Below are 23,028 nucleotides of genomic sequence, written 5' to 3'. Positions count from 1 at the left end.
CACTTTAAAATATAAAAAAATAAAAAATGAAAAAAACAACGGAGATAAATGTGTATTTTGTTTTGTTATTACAATTTGCATTTTTTATAGGCTCTGCTTAAGGTGGCATTCTGTTTTTCTATATGCTATGAGCTGCCCAAGGGGAGGGTGTCACGTGGCTGATGGGGACATCACTACGGTAGCATGAGCCCCGCAGCCATGATGCAGCTTTCGCGCACATTATTAAATGGATTTATTTTTGCAAAACTCTGTTCATGCCTTTCACATGAGAACTGTCTGCTGTGTTCATTCTCTGCCTGTTCCTGGAGTTTTGTCTGAACATTGTGAGTAAAGTTGATAAACAATGCCCCTTGTTAGTCTGTTCTGGTCAGGCCCTGGCACCTAGACAAAACATACTAATGCAGCTGCTGCTGGGTACTCACACTTTGATATTATGGAGATACATGTTTAAGCGACACACACTTGGAGAGCAACATGCACCTATGTTGTAGAAATACCATCTATAGTTTATATATGGGGTCTGCTGACAAAGCCCAGAGAGCTTCCATTATATAATAATACTTCTTCTTACCAAGGGGAGGGAGGTTAGGCACTGTAGTCCTTTCTCCATTGTCTTTGTATTACATCGACCTTTATGATGTTTGGCCTAGCTGCAATGCCAACTATATTTGTGTTATGCATTTTTCTGCTTGTTGTGGCACATATACTGCATGTTAGAGCAAGATAGTTAAAATAAACATTTTAAACAATATACGTATCTCGGTGAGATCTTATTGTGGACAGGTACGAGAGAGTGAGCAAAAAGGTGTGTCTTGTTAACGCGATTACTGAGAGATCCGGGAGTGTTGCGTTCTGGGGTATCTAATCATTTGCTTCTCCGTGAGTGTGTAAGAGAGCGTGTGAGACACTATAGCTAGTCGGTCCTGTGCTTGTGAACACTAAGGTGGCAGGAAGGCACAGTCCCTATACAGAGAGGTCCCATAGTCCTGCGCATAGTACTGTGTATGTGCAGAATCCCTGCAACAAGTATGCCATATGACACGGGATTCCTTAATGCACCAGACCTCGAACTATCTTATAAGGTTGCGCAGGGATTTTTTTGCTCATTACTGGAGAACTGGCCTGAAAAAATTAACACAATTGTATATAGAGAGAGACACTGCTGTACCGGACACTCTCCCCCAGAACCTATTCTCTCCCCACAAGAGACGCCACACCTATTTCGACTCCTTGAATACCACAGGGAAGGTGTGGTGGAGCCTCATAGGGGCACATGCGAGTTCTATACTGTACTCACCACACGCATTGATAGAATGGTACGCATGGTTTAAAATTGGCAGGGAAAGGGCCTAAACTAATTGCAAATTGTGACGATGGGTGATCAATTCACCGACAGGTAGGTAAAAAGTTGGGAAATTCTAACCGGAGAGCGAGCATCTCCATTGATTATGGCTTGCTTTCAATACTTCAGGGTTCGTCACTCGTTATGTGCAATTTTAGTAGGTGATGTGTTAGAGCCCCGACTATGATGACCTTATCCGCTCTGATAAAAGAAAAAGCACCAAAGAAACTGGTCATGAGATTCTACTCCTTTGCACAAGCAGCTCACAGGCCAACAATGACCAAGGCAAGACAGGACTGGCAACGAGAATTGGGAACAATCATACATGACAGAGTTTGGAGGTACTGCTGTGCATGTTTAAGGACATCTCACAAAATGGTAGGCACGGTGTAGTAATAAATCTCTACCAATTAGTAAGTTCCAACGTTAGGTTTATTGTCGTAAATACAACAGGTGCTTCCAGCTTGGCGGCAGCAGCTAATCCCAACATTCTAACCCACACTCCAGGATGTGGAGTGGTTCATACCAAGAGGTCAGGGAGAAGAGGGGTGGGCGGGGAGAGAGAGAAGGAGAGAAAGATTACAACACACCTCCCTCCCTTAGAAAAGATGGAGAGAGAATGTGCAGGAAGAAGATGCGCAGGGCAGGCTGGGATGGGGGGAAAATGCGTATATAGTCCCAAAGCAAGTTCTGTATCAATAGGGTGAGTGTCCCTGTTCTCATATACATTTGCAGAGATATGGTAAGACTCTTTAAAACATTAATATAGAAATAGGAAGCGTTGACAGGTAGCATTTCCTATGTTAATCAACTGTAACTGTCATGTGAATTTGAAATAGTTACGAGGTTGCATTTCCTGCGTTAAACAACTGTAAAAGTCTGATGCCTTTAAAAAACTCAGAACAGGAGTAAGAAGGCTATGCGGTTACTTTGTCAAACGTTAGGCAACTGGAACAGTCTGGAACCAACAGGGAGTGCCACTCATGACGATAGATGAAGCTAATCAATGTATGCATTATGTAACACTACGGGCATCCCCATGTTGGTGAAATCAAGGCATCACAACCTTTTCCCATTTAGCTCTCCCATGTCCAAGCTTACTACTCCGTCTATTTCTCCCTGGGATTCCGAACTCCTACTGCTGGAATTACCATCCCTTACCAGAAGATTTAGCATGGCTGTACAATCCTTTTCTCTGGGCAGTAGCTTGTGCCAGGACGCGCCCCTAAGGCTAGCACTGATGAAACCAACTTCCGTTTCCATGTACTTATCAATACTGGGACTGGGCCTCCTTCTGCTCCCACTTCCTTGGTCATGACTATGATTGTCATCTTTGTCGCATTTAGTTTTTGACGTCCCCCGATCATTTGCATGAGTCTCCTCAGGCTTGAGTGTGTCCTGCTGTTCCCTCTTGGGTTTGCCATACACGAAATCATACGTGTCTTCTAAGCCCTTGCACTTCGGCTTCTTCCACATACCATATACTGGACCCCTCTTCCCTTCCTTAACTTTTAGTGGGGATCCTTCTAGGTCTCTCGGCTTTATGTTGCACTTCCTTTCCGTCATTCCATTCTCGATCCTTTGTAAGTATTCATTTTTTATTTCTCCTTTAGGCTCGATGTATCTTGCATCTCTCACTCTTTCTAGATCACAATTGTCCATATGCTCCTCTGACCACTTGGGTTGGAACCCATCCGGCTTCATTCGGTGCTGCATCACTTTGCAAACGGACTGGTCGGTTTTATTCATCTGCCATCCTCGTTCTTTGGTTGTGGTATCTACACTCACCACCAGTCTTCCCAAATTTCCACCCGTCTTCACTTTTTGTTTACTACTGTCCATTCTGTCTGGTTTCTTTCGTATTTCTCTTTCCTCCACCTGGCTTTGATATGTGTTTTCTTTCTTGTTGTGTTCATCCTTAATAGCTTCACTCTCCCACTTCTTTACCTTTGCAGTATTTTCAAATGCTGCCGTCATCTTAGGTGGTCGCATGCGAACGTCAACAGTTTTTCCTCTGGTATTTTGTTTGCTTTGATACTCTGCCAGCTCATTTATGTGTCCTTTTATTCTTTTTTCCCATGAAATCCTCAACTTCTGTTGATCTCTCCACCCTAGTGTGTTGATACTACCTCTCGTTATGTATATAGTACTCCTCGTTTTGTTTTCTTTATAAACTACATCCATGACTTTGTAACCAATAATCTGTATATCCTCCCCTGCATATGTTTTCAGGACTGTGTTGGCCTCTTGTAGTTCACTGCCATATTTTTTTGCAAATTTTCTGTCCCAATCTTTTTTGCTTACCATGCTACATCTCGAATCAGTGTCAGTAATCATTTCCGTCTCAACTTCTTCTATTAAAACAGTGCATCTCATAGCTACCTTGCTGGCTCTGATATCCTCTTTGCCCTCCATTCTTTCCTTGAAACTTTCATCCATATGTGCCATTCCACTAGTGGCTAGTATATAATATTCGTCCCACACGTTCATAATATTTTCATACATGTTTCTATCAGTACCTGACATGAAAACTTTCTCCATGTTGTGATACATTCTCCTTCCACCCTTACCTAAGCTGTGGAGTAGAATTTCCGCTTTAGCTTCCGGTGACAAGGATGCTACTTCTTCTTCCAAAACGGACAAATAGTTTTCAAAATACACTTTCCACTCCCTCCACTCTGCAATGTTTTTATTAACCTCCTCCATGAACGGCTCAGGTGGAGGGAGATTGTACTTTCGGCCCCACTCCATGTTGGGTGTGCTGCAATACCTCTTCTCTTCCCCGGAATGTGCCACCAATCCACAAATGCAGCACTACAGTGCCCACACTGATCACTACTGAGCACTGTTATCTTTTGACCACGTTGCCCCAGGGGCCCTTAATGATATCATGCACTTGCATTAGCTCACTATGAATATTACAGAAAAGCTTCCAGGAGGACTGCTCAGGTGACCCTTCCGCCAAATGGCAAGGAACAAATAAACTCTGACTGGCCACCGAAATGGGACGGTCAGGTTATGTGCAACTACACACCGAAGGGTGAATCTTGATGGTAAATACAGGACTGTTATGACTGTGTGCGTATTGAACAGAGGGCTAGAGGAATGAGAAGGGACGTGACTGTAATTCACACTGCCTCACTATGAGATACTCGCAGGGTGCTGGGTACTTCTCACCTTTACCCCCTGCAAACCCCACGTTCCTCAGAGGATTTTCTTAAATTATCGTTGCACAACCTGAGTCCTGGTGCTTTAATAAATCAACCGCCTGTCCTTAAGGCGATCGCCTCCAAACGTCGTCGTCGCCTTAACGCTCTCCCTCCTCGCACCAAACTGCCCCGTCAGGCATTCGACTTTGAATGACACACACACCTCCTTAGAATGGAACCAATACACCTTTAACAACTGAGGAAAAGTCTGAAGCTAGGTGCCCGGCACGACACCCGAAATTCAATTCCTACTCCTTGACAGATTTTCCCTGTTGCATATGCACTAGGATATAGAGACAGGTATCCTGCGTCTGAACTCTAATGGGGGTGCTACCACTGATAGGTGGTCACTTATTATATCACCTCACCTCCTTTGCTCCCCTAATATTAATTTCCTATTATTTGTTTGACTTCAATGAATTCACCTCGGGGAAACGACCCCCTCTGTCCCTTGTACAGTTTTCCTTTTTTTTTTCCTCCTCAATAATCACTGACGGTTACTTCACTCAAGGTATTGCCCAAGTTAATTTTCGATCACTGGAACCCAAGCTCGCTAAACTGTATGTTCCTGAAATGCTTTCTCAATGCAGCTACCATACACTGCCACTGTGCAACTTCATACGTTTTCCACACCGTACCTTCCGTTGAACGCTCCTCCTAGCGTTTCGGTGGCTCCCTGCAATTGGGTAGTACGGCTGAGGTTACTCCTCTTCACCACTCAATGAAATATCTTCTTTATGCAGCTACCATTCACTGCCCCAGCACAGCTTCATTCGTTTTCCACACCGTACATTTCTTCGAACGCTCCTCCTAGCGTTTCAATTACTCCATGCAATTATGCAGTACAGCTGAGGTTAATCTTCCTCCCCTTAATATAAATTTTTTTCACATTCACTGAGGCCGATAATTGCTCGCCTCTATGCTTCCGAGATTATGGGTTAACAACTCCCAAATGCTGTCCTTCACTCACGACTCGCAGTCTTGGCGCTCACCTCACGGCCGTTTCTTTCAGATGGACTGCGTTCCTTTCTCCACTCCTTTATCCTCGCGCAGCTTCCATGGCTCCCCTCACAGACCTGTGCGACTCGCTCGGGAACCACATGGAGTGCCTTCCGTTCCAACCGCCCTCTCCACTCCACAGCGGAAGAGCGCAAATTACGAGATCCTCCTTCCAAAACGCGTCCCCTGAAACGGAGCTTCTCGTCGACTGCTCTGCGCTAGGTCTGGGCCAGACCTGCTCCGTCTTCTCACCCAAAGACTTTTCGCTTTTAACCACAGGCTGGATGTCCTAACTAACCACGGAGGGGACTCAGCATGGTGTCAAGTAACATCTCCTCACCCGGAACGGAAAACCACCGCCAGGAATCCTCCGCTTTCCTTTTCCTTTATTCCCTCCTATCTTCACACATGAAGGGTTAGGCAAACGAAGTCCTCCTTCTACTGCCCCTTTTTAGGGCCGGAACTTCCCGTCGACGACTCTGCGCAAGATCGGAACAAGACCTGCTCCGTCTTCTCCTCACGAGAGTTCCCTGCTTCTCGCCCAAGGCATAACAGTCCTCACAAACCACGGAGGGGACCGAGCCTGGTGCCGATGAACATCTCTTCACCGCCTGGATCAGAGCACCGTTGCCTTGAGTCATACGCTTCACCTCAACATCGACGGTTTAACTCCTTGTCTCCGCTCTCAACCGGCCTCGAGGTAGACCGAATATTCTTCTTCATAAACTGGGTGAGACTTCCTTGTTGCTTTGCTCCGCTCAAGCGTCAAATATATCCAGGGGAAAACACCACACTGACCCTGGCTCAGTATCCCGTCCTCGTCGCCATAAATGTAGTAATAAATCTCTACCAATTAGTAAGTTCCAACGTTAGGTTTATTGTCGTAAATACAACAGGTGCTTCCAGCTTGGCGGCAGCAGCTAATCCCAACATTCTAACCCACACTCCAGGATGTGGAGTGGTTCATACCAAGAGGTCAGGGAGAAGAGGGGTGGGCGGGGAGAGAGAGAAGGAGAGAAAGATTACAACACACGGATTAATCCAGTTTAAATACATTAACAGGATATATTATACTCCTGAGGGGCTGCACAGATACGGGTTGCGGGACTCACCTGTATGCTCCATATGCTCAGAATAGATAGCTAGTTTTGTACTTGTTGCCTGTTGACTGTCCTGGAGTGTTCACTTTCTGAAGTGCTGTTTTTCTAGGAATTAGAACTTGTAACTGGCACCACATTAGAGAAGAATCCACTAAAGGACTTATTAGGGTACACCAAACAGATCGAGAAAGCGCATTGCAAATTGGTAACTATAGGACTCTTATTGGCAAAAAGGTGAGTTGCGATGCGGTGGGCCAGGGGTCCAACGTCTACAGTGAAGGATAGGCACAAGGGTATGATTTACTGTAATACCCACTCTGAGATATATAACGAATTACTCCCCCTATGACACTGACCCTAGAACATTTGGTGACTTTACCGTACATAGTTGGTGGGGAAGGAAACAGGTGAGCCGGAGGGTGAAATGGTACAGTGTAATAATTATCTATGACTATCTATGACTGTGATGGTATGGTACAGTAAACCAGCCTAGAATACATATACACTTGGATACTATGTCCGTGAATGTAAAATTTTAACCTTTGTAAGAAGGAGATCACGTTGTTGAGTCTGTGTATAAATGATGTTCTGTACCCAACTCTACCATGCAAAGTCGTCATCAGGATATGTGTTCATTATACAGAAATTTGTAATGGTTAAATACTTATGTCAACTTATGTATGCGCGGAAAAGCTAAGCATGGAACAGCAATGAGAAAGGTATGTTCATGTACCGGTCCTGTCATTTAACCTATGTGTTTAATGCACTGTCAAAAATAACATAATAATTTTTAAAACTCTGCTAAAGATTGGCACCTTGCCTCAAAACCCCACCTTACAAGAAAAAGACCAAAGGTGGTACATCTTTCTCTGCTCAAGCAGCCAAACTATGACATTTATTACCCCCATACATAAGATCCACGGATAACTATCTTATATTCAAAGGGCTTCTCAAGATGTGCCTCTTTCCTACATAACCACGATATTCAAACACTGATGTCCAGCATATCCCTGTGTATGAAAATATTTGTAGTTTGATTATATGTATGTATCTAGATATGTGTATTTCTTTGTACAAATTTTTATGATAACTAGGTTTAAAAAAAATAGATAGACATTCTTTGGGTCTGCCTAACAAATCTATATATTACTAACATATATATATATATATATATATATATATATATATATATATATATATATATATATATATATATATATATATATATATATATATATATATATATATATATATATCCAAACAATCTTCCCTTCCTGTAGACTCCACAGAAACAAAAGAGCGCCGCACACCGGATTCCTGAAACTCAAGCACTTTATTTCCAGAACACCCAGGCAAAACACGGGGTTATAATTCAAAGTCCATTTCCTTACGCGTTTCAGCTAATGTGTAGCCTTGATCACAGGTGAGACTTCTTGAATTCACTGCGTGACGCTTTCCTTTAAAGCGCCTGACTGAACTACAACTTGCTACGTAGGATGCTTGTACACTGCAAGTCCCAAAATGCACCATGAAAGTCATTCAACATACTTTTGCGCTTTACATTCTCTCTTTATTTCTTTTTTGTATCAAAGAGTTCCAGCTTTAAAATAACTCGGGTTGCTTTCAGAGTGTATTAATTTTGCCCCATTTCGCCGCTGTGTTCATTTTGTAAAGTGTCCTGTACGACGGAAATCCAAAGGCAGAAAGACTCCTGTCAAACTGCACTCCCTTGCCTAAGCATCCACCAAATTCCGATTGAATTATATATATTATGTTCTATGCATTGCATATTTATAGGTCACTGCATAGTTGTTATAAAAGTTGTTTGATTAGATGCATATGGGTCTCTGTTTTATTTATATATCACAATATGTAAATATTATCATAACTATTTTATCTACATATGCTTCCCTGTTGAAATATTGAGGAGCAGATAAAATAAATACAATAAATTGAGTTAATAAAATTCACAAATAAATTAGCTTCAAGAACAGCAACACTTGAAAGTCTAAGTTTATACAATGCAAATGTAAATCCCAATGTGTCCTCTTCCTTACACATGTATATACCCTTTCTATGTAGTCATGTATCTATAAATGTATTAATTTACTCCTACTGTAGAAGAAAGAAAAAAAATCACCCTCTCCAATGCACAACTCTGTGTTACCCTGTACCGCTCTCAATATATCCTCTACCTCCACTTTCTGACTCATCCCGAACCTCATTATACTACTGTTATTTCCAAAATAACCCTTTCCAAGGCTCTTCCCTCTGGGCTCACCCCAAACCTCATTATACTACTATGATCTCCCAAACAGTCTTTTCTGAATTCTTCCCTTGTGTATCTCTCCTTTGACGAATCCCAAACCTCATTTTACCACTATGATCTCCCAAATCCCTTTCCAAAGACTCTTCCCTCCTCCATATCTCCATTTACTCATTCCAAACCTCATCTTACTACTATGATCTTCCAAATCACACCTTCTAGACTCTTCCCTCTTCTATCCCTCCATTATCTCATTCAATTCAACTAACAGACTCACATGTTCACCGCTCAAATGAACTCATATCTTCCTATACTAATCCACCACTAATCTATGTGGGTTCCAGAGTAGCGTGCTACATGGCTAAAAGCGGTTTGACCCCTCATCAGTGGTGGTAATCACTATATAAATACATTTACAATTAATGTCATGCATTGGAGCTGTAAATGTATTGATTTTTCTGTGGAATGAGTTCAAGCACAAATTAACCTTTACCATGAGCGTCCAGCCCTCCCTCTCAATACAGATTTCTACTGAATAGGCTATGAAGTGAATACCCAAATTTATATGTTGAAGCCACTCCCTCTCTAACATCTGCTTGCTCGCAATAAAAACCCAGCCCATTTTGTTTGTCAGTGTTTATTTACTCTCCCATTTGAAGGAGAACATCGAGGTCAGCCGGCCACTTCATAATTCTCTGGTATCCTGAGACTGAGGAAGGTGGTGAATGCCTGTAGGGCAGAGGTCTTCAATCTGCAGGGCACAACCCCCAGGGGGGGCGTGGAGTCCAGGAAAGGGGGTTGAGCATTTCCAGGCATAACTTCTGCCTCGAATACAAAACTTGTTCTTCCTTTTGGAAGAAGATAACCACGATCATTAAAATGCTTCAGCTAAAACAGATTGAGTCTCATGTGCTGTAAAAGGAAGAGGCGCAGCAGACAGGTAAAACAATCTTTCAAACAAGGCTTCATGCCAGAGTGCCTGCTTGCCTGAATGAAATGCAAATGTGCACTAAGAGTTAATCTGCAAATGTAAAGGATGCTTGGGAGGGGTTCTGGCTTTAATTGCTGGAATCACTCCAAGCATTGTGATGGCAAAAATGTGTTGTTTTTTTGGGTTGTGGTTAACAGCTGGGATGTGAAGCCTGTGCTTTTTTTCCTAACTGCATTTACACCGCTCTTAGTCCCCCTGAGGAGGAGTTCAGCGACAGTTATGCAAACAAATGCAGTACTTATGGTCTGCTATTACTCAAATCTACATTTTGGAAGCACCATTTTATCCTAAAACTATTTGCACAGTTTGTAGTAGTCTATTTCATAATGTGTGTAATGCAAGTATAACATAATGACTTACACATTCACAGTGCTTTCTGTCACACGCTGTGACTTCATAGCACTAAAAATACACAAGTTATTATTTTCCACTGCACCAACCAAATGTAATTCTGTAGCTCTCTGGTTAACCACATACCTCTGCAGTGCATTAAATAAAAGAGGCTTCATAATGTACTATATAGTGCCTTTCCCACTGCTTAACAACTTTTTAAATTTATTTTTCATTTAAGCTACCCAATATTTTATATGTAGCTACCTAGGGGTAAGAGGCCTAAACAACAAACAAAATATTTTGGGGCTGATTTATGAGAGGCTTGCGCTTTCAGTGGCACAAGCGTCTCAATAATATCTATGAGGAGAGGCAAAGTCACCCTGCATGGCTTTGCATGCAGGGTGACTTTGCCTTCATAGATATGGAGTTAGACAAAGCAGAGCCAGTCGCTGCGTTGCCTTACTCTATGTCAAGATGGCGTTCCATAGGCATTGCGGTGGGTGTTCACCCATGGATTTTGACGCTGCCCCAGATTTGAAAACCATGTAAACCTGGGGCAGTGCCAAAACCTCATGCCCCCCCACAGCAGGCGTAACGAGGAGAAATGTTTTTATTTCTCCTCGTTTTTTCCTCTTTCTATATGCGCTGCATTCTGCAGCACACATAGAAAGAGGAAACACCCTCTCAGGGTTGTTTTTGTGCAAGAAAGGGCAGCTTCCTGCACCAAAACAACCCGGCCTATGTTGGCACTAGGCAGCAATTTGTAAGCCAACGCAGAGGGAAAGGACAGGAATGCACCATATTTCATAAATAAAATGCATTCCTGCCCTTTCATATTGGCGTAGGGCAGCGCAGCAAGAAAACTCGCGGCGCTGCCCTATGCAAATGCCTCATGAATGAGGTGCGTTGTATTTAGCTACACCTTTGACCACGCCCCCACGCTCACTGACCTTTGGTTTGCTAGACATTGTTTAATTTATTTCCCCAATGTAAAAACCATTTGCTGTGGGAATTGAGTGCATTTATGGTTGTCGATAGTTGCAACGGCGGCCGGCTTAGGGAAGCGCAGTGGGGCGGGTGGAAAGTCGACAGACGACAGAATAGCTATAATTCAACAAATAAATAATACCTATTCCATCGTCTGTCGGCGTCCCCCCTGTGGCACCTCACTGCGCTTACCTGAGCTGGCTGCCGCTGGATAGTTGGCAATGATGAGAAGCACCAAGTTCTAGAAAATTTTGTCAGGAGGGGGTCCTTACGCCAAAATTATTTTGACAGGGGGGTCTCGACATCAAAAAGTTTGAAGACATCTGCTGGAGGGTCTCTGGTAACAACCAACTGTACTGCAGCCTTCTATAGAAAGGACGTGTGTGTGACTCGAGGGGCCTCTAGTGACAGCCCACTGTACTGCAGACTTCTACTGAAAGTATGTGTGTGACTCGAGGGGCCTCTAGTGACAGCCCAGTGAACTGCAGCTGCTACAGATTCTTTTGTGGTTGAACTCAAGCAGAGATTACCTTTACCATGGACCTCCACCCCTTCCTTTCTGTACAGGTTTCTAAAGAATAAGCTATCAAGTGGAAATGTACATTTATTTGTCAGAGGCACTCCCTCTTTAACATCAGCTTGCTCACAATAAGATCACAGTCCATTTTTTGATTGCTTCCACTTACACTTGACGGTGCTGTTCAAGCACGTCTGGTCTTTTCACAATTCTCTGATACTATGAGATTGAGAAAAGACTTGTGTGTGACATGAGGGACCTCTGGTAACCGCCTAATGTACATGGGTGCTACGGAAAGGACTTGTGTCTGCCTCCACAGTCTTCTATTAGTAGCTAAAGATACTACAGACTTCTAGAGAAAACACTAGTGGCTGCTAAATGCAGCTTTTCAAGGGCATCAAGTGTGCTCTATTAAAAAAGCAAGACCTGCTGGCTTTGCCAATGCTTTTTTCTGTAGGGTCTCCAACTTGTGCATCTGCATTTCATCATTTACTTTGTCATACACAAATTAGGATGAATGTCTGATCTTTGAACTAAGGGAGGGGCGGGGAGAAGGGGGGATAAAGAGAGGAACGAACGTAAGCAATAACTGTCTTCAATACTTCTGTAATTCATATTGGAAAAGTTAATGCAGGAAATGGTCAGATGATATGAGAGACGTGAAAGGCAAAGTTCATATACAGCATAATGTGGCTCCTGGGGGATAGAAGGGAGCGGAAGTCTGCGGCACCCTTGTCTTAGGTGCAATAACGTACATTCAAAAACAAAAGCGGTGAATAAACACGAGAAGCTTTGTTTATCCCAGCCGTTAAAGCCCCTTTGAAAACTGAAATGGACTGGACCTGTTGTAGGGTCACTACCAGGAATAAATGGATTGCATTATTGAGGTGGTTTGATTCGCCACAAAGTTTTTCATTTGTATTTATTGCAAACAGCTTATTTTTTTTAACAGGGAAGGGTTGCTGCACTGCAGCTTTAGGGAAGTGACATTTACTTGGTGAGATAGAGGCTGGGTTTCATTCTGGTGAATCTGCCATTGTTGAGAGTTTTCACTATTCAGCCTCAAGCCTCCCCCATCCCCCGATCCCCCCCCCCCCCCCCCCCAAATTTTTTTAGACCTGCTGATGTGTGCTGCACCCAGGCAGCTTGTAGAAGGCCCGGGGCCCGCATCGCTCAACCCATCAGCCCGTTTCCGTAATAACAGCCCAACACCAGACGTGTCCTGTCCTGAGCACTAGCCAGTCATTCCCAAAAATTACGCACACTACTTCTGAATGTTATATAAAGGCATCCACTGATAATGTAATTAACCAAAGCCTACAGCATTATTTCAAAGCACAACAAAAAGTGCCTTTTGTTAAACACACATTTAATTTCAGATATTCATGCACTGTGTATGGCACATCTATAGTGGCATCCACCTCAAACAGCTCTCATGCAGCTGGATCAAGCGTGTCCACTTTAGGTCCAGGACGGTTGAGCTCATGCCAGATGTAACGATACATACAATGCATTTAAATCATACTCATTTGCATAATAGATACTCTGAATATCTGGCAGGATGCTGACTGTTTCTGGGAAACCAACTCAGAAAGATTGATTTTATTCCTGGCTGAACTGTGTGATCCTGGGCAAATCATTTGCTTTCCTTTTTTCCGAGGTGGTAGACACTAGGGGACTCATTTATGAAAAGTGACGTATCGCTGCGTGAAAACAGCGATGCGTCACTTTTCACAGCGCACTCCTTGCGACACCAATGATGCGTCATATTTAATGTATGAACCATCATGTCGCAAGGACTTACAGATACGTCAGTATTTCTGACGCATCTGTAAGCGCAAAAGTGACGCATTGCTGGAGTGTGTCACAAAAGTGACGCAACTCCAGCAATGCGTCCTTTCACATGGGGCAAGCCCCATGTGAAAGGGCCTGCGTCAGTCTTACTCCTGCTGTGAGGCAGGCGCAAGATTTCGATGCAACAGCATCCTAAAAGTGACGCAGTGAAATCTCATAGATTTCACTGCGTCACTTCTACGACCCTTCCTTGCATCAATACGCCCCCCTTGCATACATTATACCTGGCGCAGGTATAATGTGGCGCAGGGCTTTACAAAGTGACGCATCTACCTAGATGCGTCACTTTTTAAATATGGCGCAACAAGGCACATTTTGTACGCCGCTGGTGCGTCACAAAAAGTGACGCACTGGCCGCGCAAAACTGACGCATGGCCTCAAAAATAAGGGCCTAGGGGCCTAACTTACTACAAAATTATGCAGTGCAGCGCCCAAGCCATTTTGCTGTGCCGAGCTGCATCATTTTAAAAGCATAGGGATGCATTGTATTAACAAATAGGACGCATCCGTGTGCTTTCCCCTGCTCTGGTGCAAAATTGGCTGCCAGCGCAGGCACCCAATGTTGCAAGGGTGCCTGCATTGCGGGGATGATTGTTCATGTGAAGGAAGGGAAACCTTCCTACACAAAAACAAACATTGATAGCCTTTTCCTCTTTCTATGTGTGCTGCAGAATGCAGTGTGCCTAGACAGAAGAAAAAACAAGGAGAAATAAAAGTATTTCTCCTCGTTGTGCCACTCCTAAGCTTCCCCTGGGGAGGAGTAGGAATCTGACACGTTCTCAGGTTTATGACACTTTGTAAATCTGGGAATGTGTCTGGTTCCATGGATGTTGCATGGGACCAGAGACATCAACACCCATGGAACACCCCTTTCATGCAGAGTAATGGAGTAATGTGTGAAAGGGGCCCATATTTACAAGGCCATTTGAAGCAGGGTCTTTTTTAATTTTTTTAAACCTTTATTGCAGCATTCATGAAATACAAGGATGGGCCTACAACCGCAGGGGCCGGCCGCTAAACCGTAGCAAACCTTGACGTTTCATAGCATTACACAGCTCTTCAGCCGACAACCCTGAGGTCCGGCAGCAATTCAGGATGGATAGTGTATCAGGACTCATTGATAAAGCACAGGATATAGTAAAGGTCTTCTTTTTTTTATATTGAAATGATTGGATCAGGTGCCATATATTCTAACAACAGGATACGGAGGGCAGACCAGCAGGGTCTATTTTTATTATAAAGTACCCCACGCCCATTCTGCCCACACCTAAAGCATGAGGTCCAGATAAGGCCTCACCAGCTAGCAATAGTCATCTGTTAAGTTGACCATTCTGTCCCAGCTGTTCTTTTTCTTGTTATGTCCTTAGACATCTCCTCAGCGAGGCGCAGCTCCCCCGGGCCTCCACTCCCTCAATGTGCCCTTCTTCTCTTACACTCACCTGGATACCACAAAAATACGCAACTCCCCAGGCTAAGAGGAACTCTTATAAAAGTTTCCCTGAAGTGACGCAAATCCTGGTCGATAGATGTTTGATTTAATTTTGATTCATGGTCATACATCAAGTCGTGTGGGTGTCAGTTCTCTGTCCCTAAATGTTTCCGAGAAGTGACCAAAGTGTGTCATGCATCATGTGGTTAAAGCACCTGATGATGTCTTGATTTGTGGTCAATGCTTTATCATTGAAAGAGTATAAATGATCTGCCCACAGTCCATTTGTCGAACTACCTAGCTGAAATGAAATGTGTGGTTTCCCTTAGCCATCTATCTAGGATTCTTGGCTGAGGCTATAATGCTTAGATTATTTTAAAACTGACTTTTTCTCTCTTCTCTGCATTTCCATTGATCCAAAATATATTTCCATGTATACAAATGTTCACAATTTAATAGCCACAAAATAGGGTTGTGTTCCAACAGACTGGAGGGTTGCCAATTCCTCATAACTTGCAAAGGAGACTCAGTGCTTAATTTGCAATAATGTAAGTGTCAGGGCCCGAGGTCGTTTTCAGGAGGCCAGTATGGTTAGTGCTACCAACTTTCCCTGCCAGCACTGGCAAACTCTAGCCACCACACAACACAGGTGTCATATTTTGACACTTACAGGTACACTTAGCGCTGTGAATATGTCCTGAACACAGTGTTTTACTTTTAGTATATTGAACATGTAAATAGACAGCGCCATCATGTGGACGACTGTCATAAATAAGTGACTGTCCTAAGCAACATGAAATACTGGCACAAATAAAGCACTGGGACTAATGATTTGTCATTCACTGTGTAAACTCATTAACTGTAAATTCAGTATGTTTGTGTGGTAGCTGCCCTCCGGCAATGGAATCAGAGTCTCTTACCATAAACAGGTTCACCCTGGAGGACATACTTCAGCTCAGTGAGTAATTTGATAGTGAAAATACAGTCGAGGGTGGAATGAAAGAATCTCCCCCTGACTCAGGAAATACTGATTAGCAGTTTACACATCTTTGTTTGCTAATATCTGATGTGTCTCTTTCCAACTTTCTTTCTTTCTAAAATGGGGCCCAGCTTTCTAGGGGTTCTAAGAGGAAGGAGAAGGGGTGAAGAAGGGAGAAGAGATAGCAGTGATTGAAAGGGGGAAGGAAGAAGAGCAAAGGTGAGAGAGAGGACTATTTTGGGTAGGAAATGGTGGAAGAAAGTGAGGGTGCCAAGGAAGAACAGCTGAGGAGCAAATGAGAGGGAATGAAGAACACATACATAAAAAAGAGGATGGAGAAGAAGAGGAAAATAGGAGAAGAAGAAAGGAGAAAGGGGAGAAGATACTGAATATTTCTGTTATAGTATGGAAAATGTGATATAAAACAGGTTTTTAGGGGGGGAGAACTTCCACATACACCTCTTTGAATGGCTGGGCTCTTTATGTTATGCATCAGTGCTTGATATGCTCTATAGAAGGTTAATGTTCTTGTTGCTAAGCATAACATGTAAAGTGCATAACACAGATTTGAATTGTATGTAGGTAGCTCGGCGGGTTACTGTATTTGTCACAGAGATCAATCTGTTACTTGTAGTTCATAAGTTACCACCTTTCTAATGTAGAACGTGAGCTTTGAACTGCCATCAACATGCTGCACCCAAACTACAAGCCATAGGTTTAGAACCTTGTTGCATTTTTTCTAACTCTGTCATTATTCCAAGAGTGCAAAAAATGGTTCCTTTCTGTAGCAATACATTCTTATTATTATACGCAACCGCAATCATTATGCTGTGTTCTAAATCCTGAGTTTTTGGGGCAGATTTACTAACACTTTTGTGACGCCATCCCGCACAAAGAGTTGTTTTCGGGTTTTACTTTTAATGCAAATTCTGAATTGTGTTGGAAATTAGCCACAAAGTACATCTGTCCGCTACTTTGAGTCATGGGTGGTACATAGTTATTCACATGTAACTACTCCATGAATTGTGGCGCTCATCCCGATCTACTAACATTGGTAGAAACAGGATTTGCATCAAAAATTACACCTCAGAGAGGCAGGCGTAACTGTACAGCGCAGACACAAAATGGTAAAGTGTGTAAACTTTGTCAGATCATCTATGTGTGTACTATAAGGGCACCGATCTAGTTAAAATAGTTCAAAACCTATGGTTGACATCTCTTACACATCATTGCACCATAGTGTAAGCTTGTGTGCATTGGCAAGGCAGCCTAAGGTAAACAACCTTTACAACAAAACTTTTACAACGCACTACCATTACGACGCAACTTTTACAACGCAGACCATTACAACGAATTGCGCTGGGGGGCGCTCTACTATCCAACACCTTCCCTACTATCCACGGGGACTGGAGTTGGAATAGTGAATTAAACTATTCACTATCCAGCGCCCCAAAGCACTATGCGTTGTAAAGGCATGCGTTGTAAAAACTGCGTTGTAAAGGCATGCGTGGTAAAAGCATGCGTTGTAACGTCATACATCCGCCGACTAAGGTACGCTATTAATCGGGTAAAACTCATTGTCAATGTATATTGTGCTTGTTGTGTAAAGTGTCCTGACACCATACATTGGCATGAGTAGCGCTAGAAAATAAATGCGAGAAAGGGGCTAAGGAGAGATAAGGGGGCACCATTGGAGGAGGTAGTGAGGGATCAGTGTATAAGGAGGTCATTGGGGCACCAACAGAGACTGACGCACTTGGTGACACCAATTTAAAGATGGCCCTAGTTTGTAGGGTTGAGACTGAGATGTGGTTGATGAGTGACGATAGGAAAGTTGAGAACCCCCGCCACTTTTTGACCAGGGCCCCACAAAAGCATATGTGGAATCTGCTTTATTGGAATTCTATTTTGGTCATTTTTGCCACAGTTTTAAACAGTTCCCTGGCAACTCCCTGAAACCTATTTGGGCCCATAGAATGAGCTATATGAAACAATAGGAAGTAGTAATCATTCTATTGTCAAAACAAAACACAAATCATTATTATCCAATTACAAGGCATGCACAAGTCGTTGTTTACAATGGTGACAGTGCTTTCTAAATCTAGGTGTCAGTATGTGTTTTTCGCAGTTTGATTCAGGGTGCTTTGTAACAACCATTAAAAAGTGGATAACACGAATTCTTCGCCAGTACCATAGCAAGGATGCCATGGGCTCTGGTGCAAGCAGGACGTGTGACTGCTGTTACGGTAGTAAAACACAGTAATTATTAGTTTTCAGCAGCCCCTGGTGCCACTTCACCTGCTGCATCAGTGGTAGCTACCAGGGCTTTAAGTGGGACGAAAAAACTGGGGAGGTCTCTCAGAGGGGCGTAATAGGTACTACTAAGGTCGTGGCTTAAGAAAACCTAAGCTGAACATCTGTAGTGAGCATAGTGTTCCACTCGACTGGTATTTTGCGACTTCTGTCATTGCATTCAGATATATAATACAAATACAATTACACCTACAGCAAGCCAGGACTGTTGGCTTTGCCAATGGTTGTTAGTTGCATAAGATAAATAAGCAACAATTAAGGCATCGTTGTACTGCTGCAGAGTTAAGATTTTCTTTTCATCCTGAGGTTGAGGGCAACAATGGAGAGCCCGTTAGAGACCTGTCCCAGCAGCTGCTTTTTAAAACTGAGCACCGGCAGGACCCGGCCAACTTAAAGCCCTGGAAGATACGCCCCTGTTCTTTGAACAATAACAAACCCCCACAGACTGCACTCACCATGACGCCACTGAAACAAATTCCTTCGAAAAACCACACATAGTTGGTCAGGCTGTTCCCGGATGCGTAGGTCGAGTCTCCATTCGGGAAGTAGAGCAGAATGTTGGCGGCCATGCAGCAAAACGCAGGTGGGACCAGCGAGAAGCTGAGCCAGTCCCCACACCTCTGCCGCGAGCCCATGTCAGCGAGAGTGACACCGGAAATAAAAGAGGGCTCCAAGCAGAGCCAGGTTCTCCAAAAATAATATTTAGCGCAGGTAAGTCTCCGGCAGGGCTCAGAGTTGCAATGCTACACCTGTCCGCCTGTTTGCTTCGGAGACACGCATGGCCCGTTTTGTTGCTGGGTTATGGAGCTAAACAAACATTGTCCGTCTTTGAATGCGGTCTGAGGTTTACCACCTGGAGAGGAGAGAACAGGCTCTCACTAACTGCAGCCGAGGTGGACGAGTCAACAATTAACAGGGAGAGGCGAGCGAGCCAGCCGCCTGGCTTGGCTCTAATCGTCCATGTACGAGCCCGAGCCGAGCCTTGAAAATATTTTATGGCATGTAAAACCTGCATCAAATATCATGTAAGACATAACAGTGGGCCAGATGTATCAAAGGTTTTTCCCCATTCTGTGTCTATGGGAAAATCTGTTCATACATATGGCCCAAAGTCTCTTAAAAAAATGTTTTTTTTATTTCTTTAACGTGCGGAAGAACCTCGCAGCAATCTATCAGTTCATATCACTGCTTTGAGGTGCGTTTAATAAAATTGATTGTTTTGAAATTCGTTTTTTTAGAAACATACCTGCCCTTCCCTGATGACAATGCCATTAGTGAATTAATAGGCAAGTCCCTTGCCATTGGGACACTATATGTGGCCAACATTCTTGTACTATTAGATGGAGCCACATTAAAGTCTAGCAAATTAAACACAAGTGCATTTTGTGCAGCACACATCCAGAGGTCCTAGATTTGAAGGTACTCTCATATGTGATAATGAACAAAACAAAAGGTGTGAGAAATAAAATATATGCTTGGAATCACAGACCATGTACGGTTTTGGTTTCACATTGTCAATTAGATGGGTATCAGTTTCTCCTGTTTTTCACATCCAGGGCCGCTACTTTGGCCTTATTTATGAAGGCCTTGAAACCTTTTGCACCGCTGTTGCATCACTTTTCGTGACGCAGCGGCAGGATAAACAATATGCCATGTTACGCCATATTTACAAGATGATGCATCTAGGCAAAGCCCTACACCATATTATCAAAAAACAGGAGAGACAGTGGAAACTTCCTTATTTTAGCACCTAACTCAGATCACCCCCAAATTTTGAATCGCCCCTGGTGGTATATATGGGCGAGGTGTGTAACACCCACTGTCACAATGATAGTTCATCCAAGAACTTATAGAGTAAATACAAAAATGCAAAGGTGCACCACACAATTGTAAAAGCTACAATGTTAATAAACAGCAGATGTAGATTTTCTTAGTTGTGATTTTTCTTTTATTCCAAAAAAAGTGTACAGGCAAAACACGGGTGTTCGCAGCCGACGCGTTTCGTCCTCAAGGGACTTCTTCAGGGCTGCCATAAAAACATATAAACATACAATTAAAATCTAAGCTAAAAGAGCTCATCTTCCTAATAGCCAGACTTAATTACAAGTAATGGCCTAGAAGTTATATTATTACAAACGACAACTATGGTCAAAGCTCATTGTAAACCTGTGCAACCATTTTTTTCTTTTTCATCAGTAACTGATTTTCATTCAGGATGGAAAGACAACAGCATATAGTATATTAAGCATGATGGTTCTATTAATAAAGACCAAAACTTGTAGGCAAGGGGCTAGATCTAGAGAAAAGAATGAATAGGGCAAAGGGGAATAGGGGTATTAAGTTCCAGTGATAGAAAGATGTACTACGGGGGAGAGACATTAAGTAGTATCTCATCATCCAGATGTAAGGAAAACAGGGTACAACATACCAAGTTGTTTAGAATGTTTGCAATCGTCGTAATGGGTAGGGAGTTCTTAGTAGAAGAATGTTTCAAGCGATCTCTTGGTTAGTGGTATTAGGAAGCCTAAGGGAAGGACGGAACAGATTCACATTAAGGGTTTACCATGGGAGGACACAGACACCTTAGTATCCATCGTAGCATTGAAGTTACCAGACCAACCAGTTAAGATACTACATGTCTTCAATTATGTTTGTGTTCAGTATTCCCAATTGTACTTAAGCAATCTTGAGAGTCAACTGGACTACAGAAATGCTGTATATCTCAATAATAATATTTCAGTGCTAAAAACACTGTATTTATGAATGGATACAACCTTTGTGTACAATGCCCTTTTTGGGTTCTAGAAAATTCAAATATCCTTAAGTCTAAATCATATCTAGGATTATCTGTGCACGCAAATAGGTGGTCAGAATGTCAGTCGTCTTCAAAAGTTCTATTGAATTGTATCTATAAGTAGTCCGGAAGGAACGATAAGTAAATTTAGTGGTTCTGGTCAAGTCTGACCTGTATATGATAGCATATCGACAACTGGGGGTAGCTACATAACCTTACCTTTCTTTTTGCTGTATGGATTAGTATTTGAAGGAGGATGAACATATGAAAATGATAATTCCCTCAAGGATGACTCTGAAAGACAGGGAAACCACACAATGTGGATGTGAGTCCAATTTGGTAATACATATCCAATTGTAAAGTTATGAGTACAGTGAGGTCATGTGATTCAGGCTAGGAATATTCTTTTATTATTTTATTTTAAAAATAGTTTTTCAGAACCAAGTTTCTAACGAGAGAAAGTATCTCTGTCAACTTGGTATTATGACTTTTCACGCCCTACCTCTGGAAGGAAGCCGCGTATGGACGAGGTGCGACACGAATGAAGGAGGATGCAGGGGACTTAGGACTTTAACAAGGTAAGCGCTGTAGGAGTAGAACATCCTCTGGATTTACTAGTGTTTTTGGGGACAAAAATTAGAAATAAGTCTTATCCCCCAGGGGGACAGCCGCTTTGTACTCACACTTGATAAAAAAATAATGTCTATATATCCATATTCTGCTTAAGCATTGGCCCAGATTGCCCCCTTAGACTAGTTTTACCAGTTTACATCACTGGTCCCCATTAAATATTGAGGAGGTCACTTCCATTCATAGTTTTATGTCCGCTTTTTAATACTAATGTTGATGAATACATTTTTGGAAATATATGTATGGTGTTAATCTTGGGGCCGCTTAATTCCAAAGACCTCAAAAGTCTTAATACCAAGTTGACAGAGATACTTTCTCTCGTTAGAAACTTGGTTCTGAAAAATATTTTTAAAATAAAATAATAAAACAATATTCCTAGCCTGAATCACATGACCTCACTGTACTCATAACTTTACAATTGGATATGTATTACCAAATTGGACTCAGAGCCACATTGTGTGGTTTCCCTGTCTTTCAGAGTCATCCTCCTTCAAATACTAATCCATACAGCAAAAAGAAAGGTAAGGTTATGTAGCTACCCACAGTTGTATATATTCTATCATATACAGGTCAGACTTGACCAGAACTACTAAATTTGCTTATCGTTCCTTCCGGACTACTTATAGATACAATTCAATAGAACTTTCGAAGACCACTGACATTCTGACCACCTATTTGCGTGCACAGATAATCCTAGGGTGAGTCATAACTTCAGTCTATAGACATCTCTTGGAATAATGACACGATAACACTGTGTCTCTATACACTAGGGCACCAGGAAGGAGCGCTTTGATGCCTTATTATGTAAACACGGTGCCTCATCAACTAGGCACCATGATTAAGTCACATAGATATGATTTAGACTTAAGGATATTTGAATTTTCTAGAACCCAATAAGGGCATTGTACACAAAGGTTGTATCCATTCATAAATACAGTGTTTTTAGCACTGAAATATTATTATTGAGATATATAGCATTTCTGTAGTCCAGTTGACTCTCAAGATTGCTTAAGTACAATTGGGAATACTGAACACAAACATAATTGAAGACATGTAGTATCTTAACTGGTTGGTCTGGTAACTTCAATGCTACGATGGATACTAAGGTGTCTGTGTCCTCCCTTGGTAAACCCTTAATGTGAATCTGTTCCGTCCTTCCCTTAGGCTTCCTAATACCACTAACCAAGAGATCGCTTGAAACATTCTTCTACTAAGAACTCCCTACCCAGTATGACGATTGCAAACATTCTAAACAACTTGGTATGTTGTACCCTGTTTTCCTTAC

At 42.6% G+C, this 23,028-nt stretch overlaps 1 protein-coding gene across 1 annotated transcript in view; it reads right to left on the bottom strand.

The window, feature by feature from the left end:
* TM4SF18 (transmembrane 4 L six family member 18) overlaps positions 1-19,083 on the bottom strand; it is a 147,587-nt gene extending 128,504 nt beyond the window's left edge. The window contains exon 1 of the mRNA XM_086944895.1: positions 18,775-19,083. Coding sequence (XP_086801021.1) covers positions 18,775-18,954 — 180 coding nt within the window. The 5' untranslated portion in view covers positions 18,955-19,083. The remainder of the gene's footprint in view (positions 1-18,774) is intronic.
* Positions 19,084-23,028: the final 3,945 nt, after the last annotated feature.

Source organism: Lissotriton vulgaris, chromosome 11 (genome assembly GCF_964263255.1).
Source record: "Lissotriton vulgaris chromosome 11, aLisVul1.2, whole genome shotgun sequence".
Classification (NCBI taxonomy): domain Eukaryota; kingdom Metazoa; phylum Chordata; class Amphibia; order Caudata; family Salamandridae; genus Lissotriton; species Lissotriton vulgaris.
The sequence above is the reverse complement of the archived record's forward strand: the minus strand, read 5'-3'. Positions and strand labels throughout refer to the sequence as shown.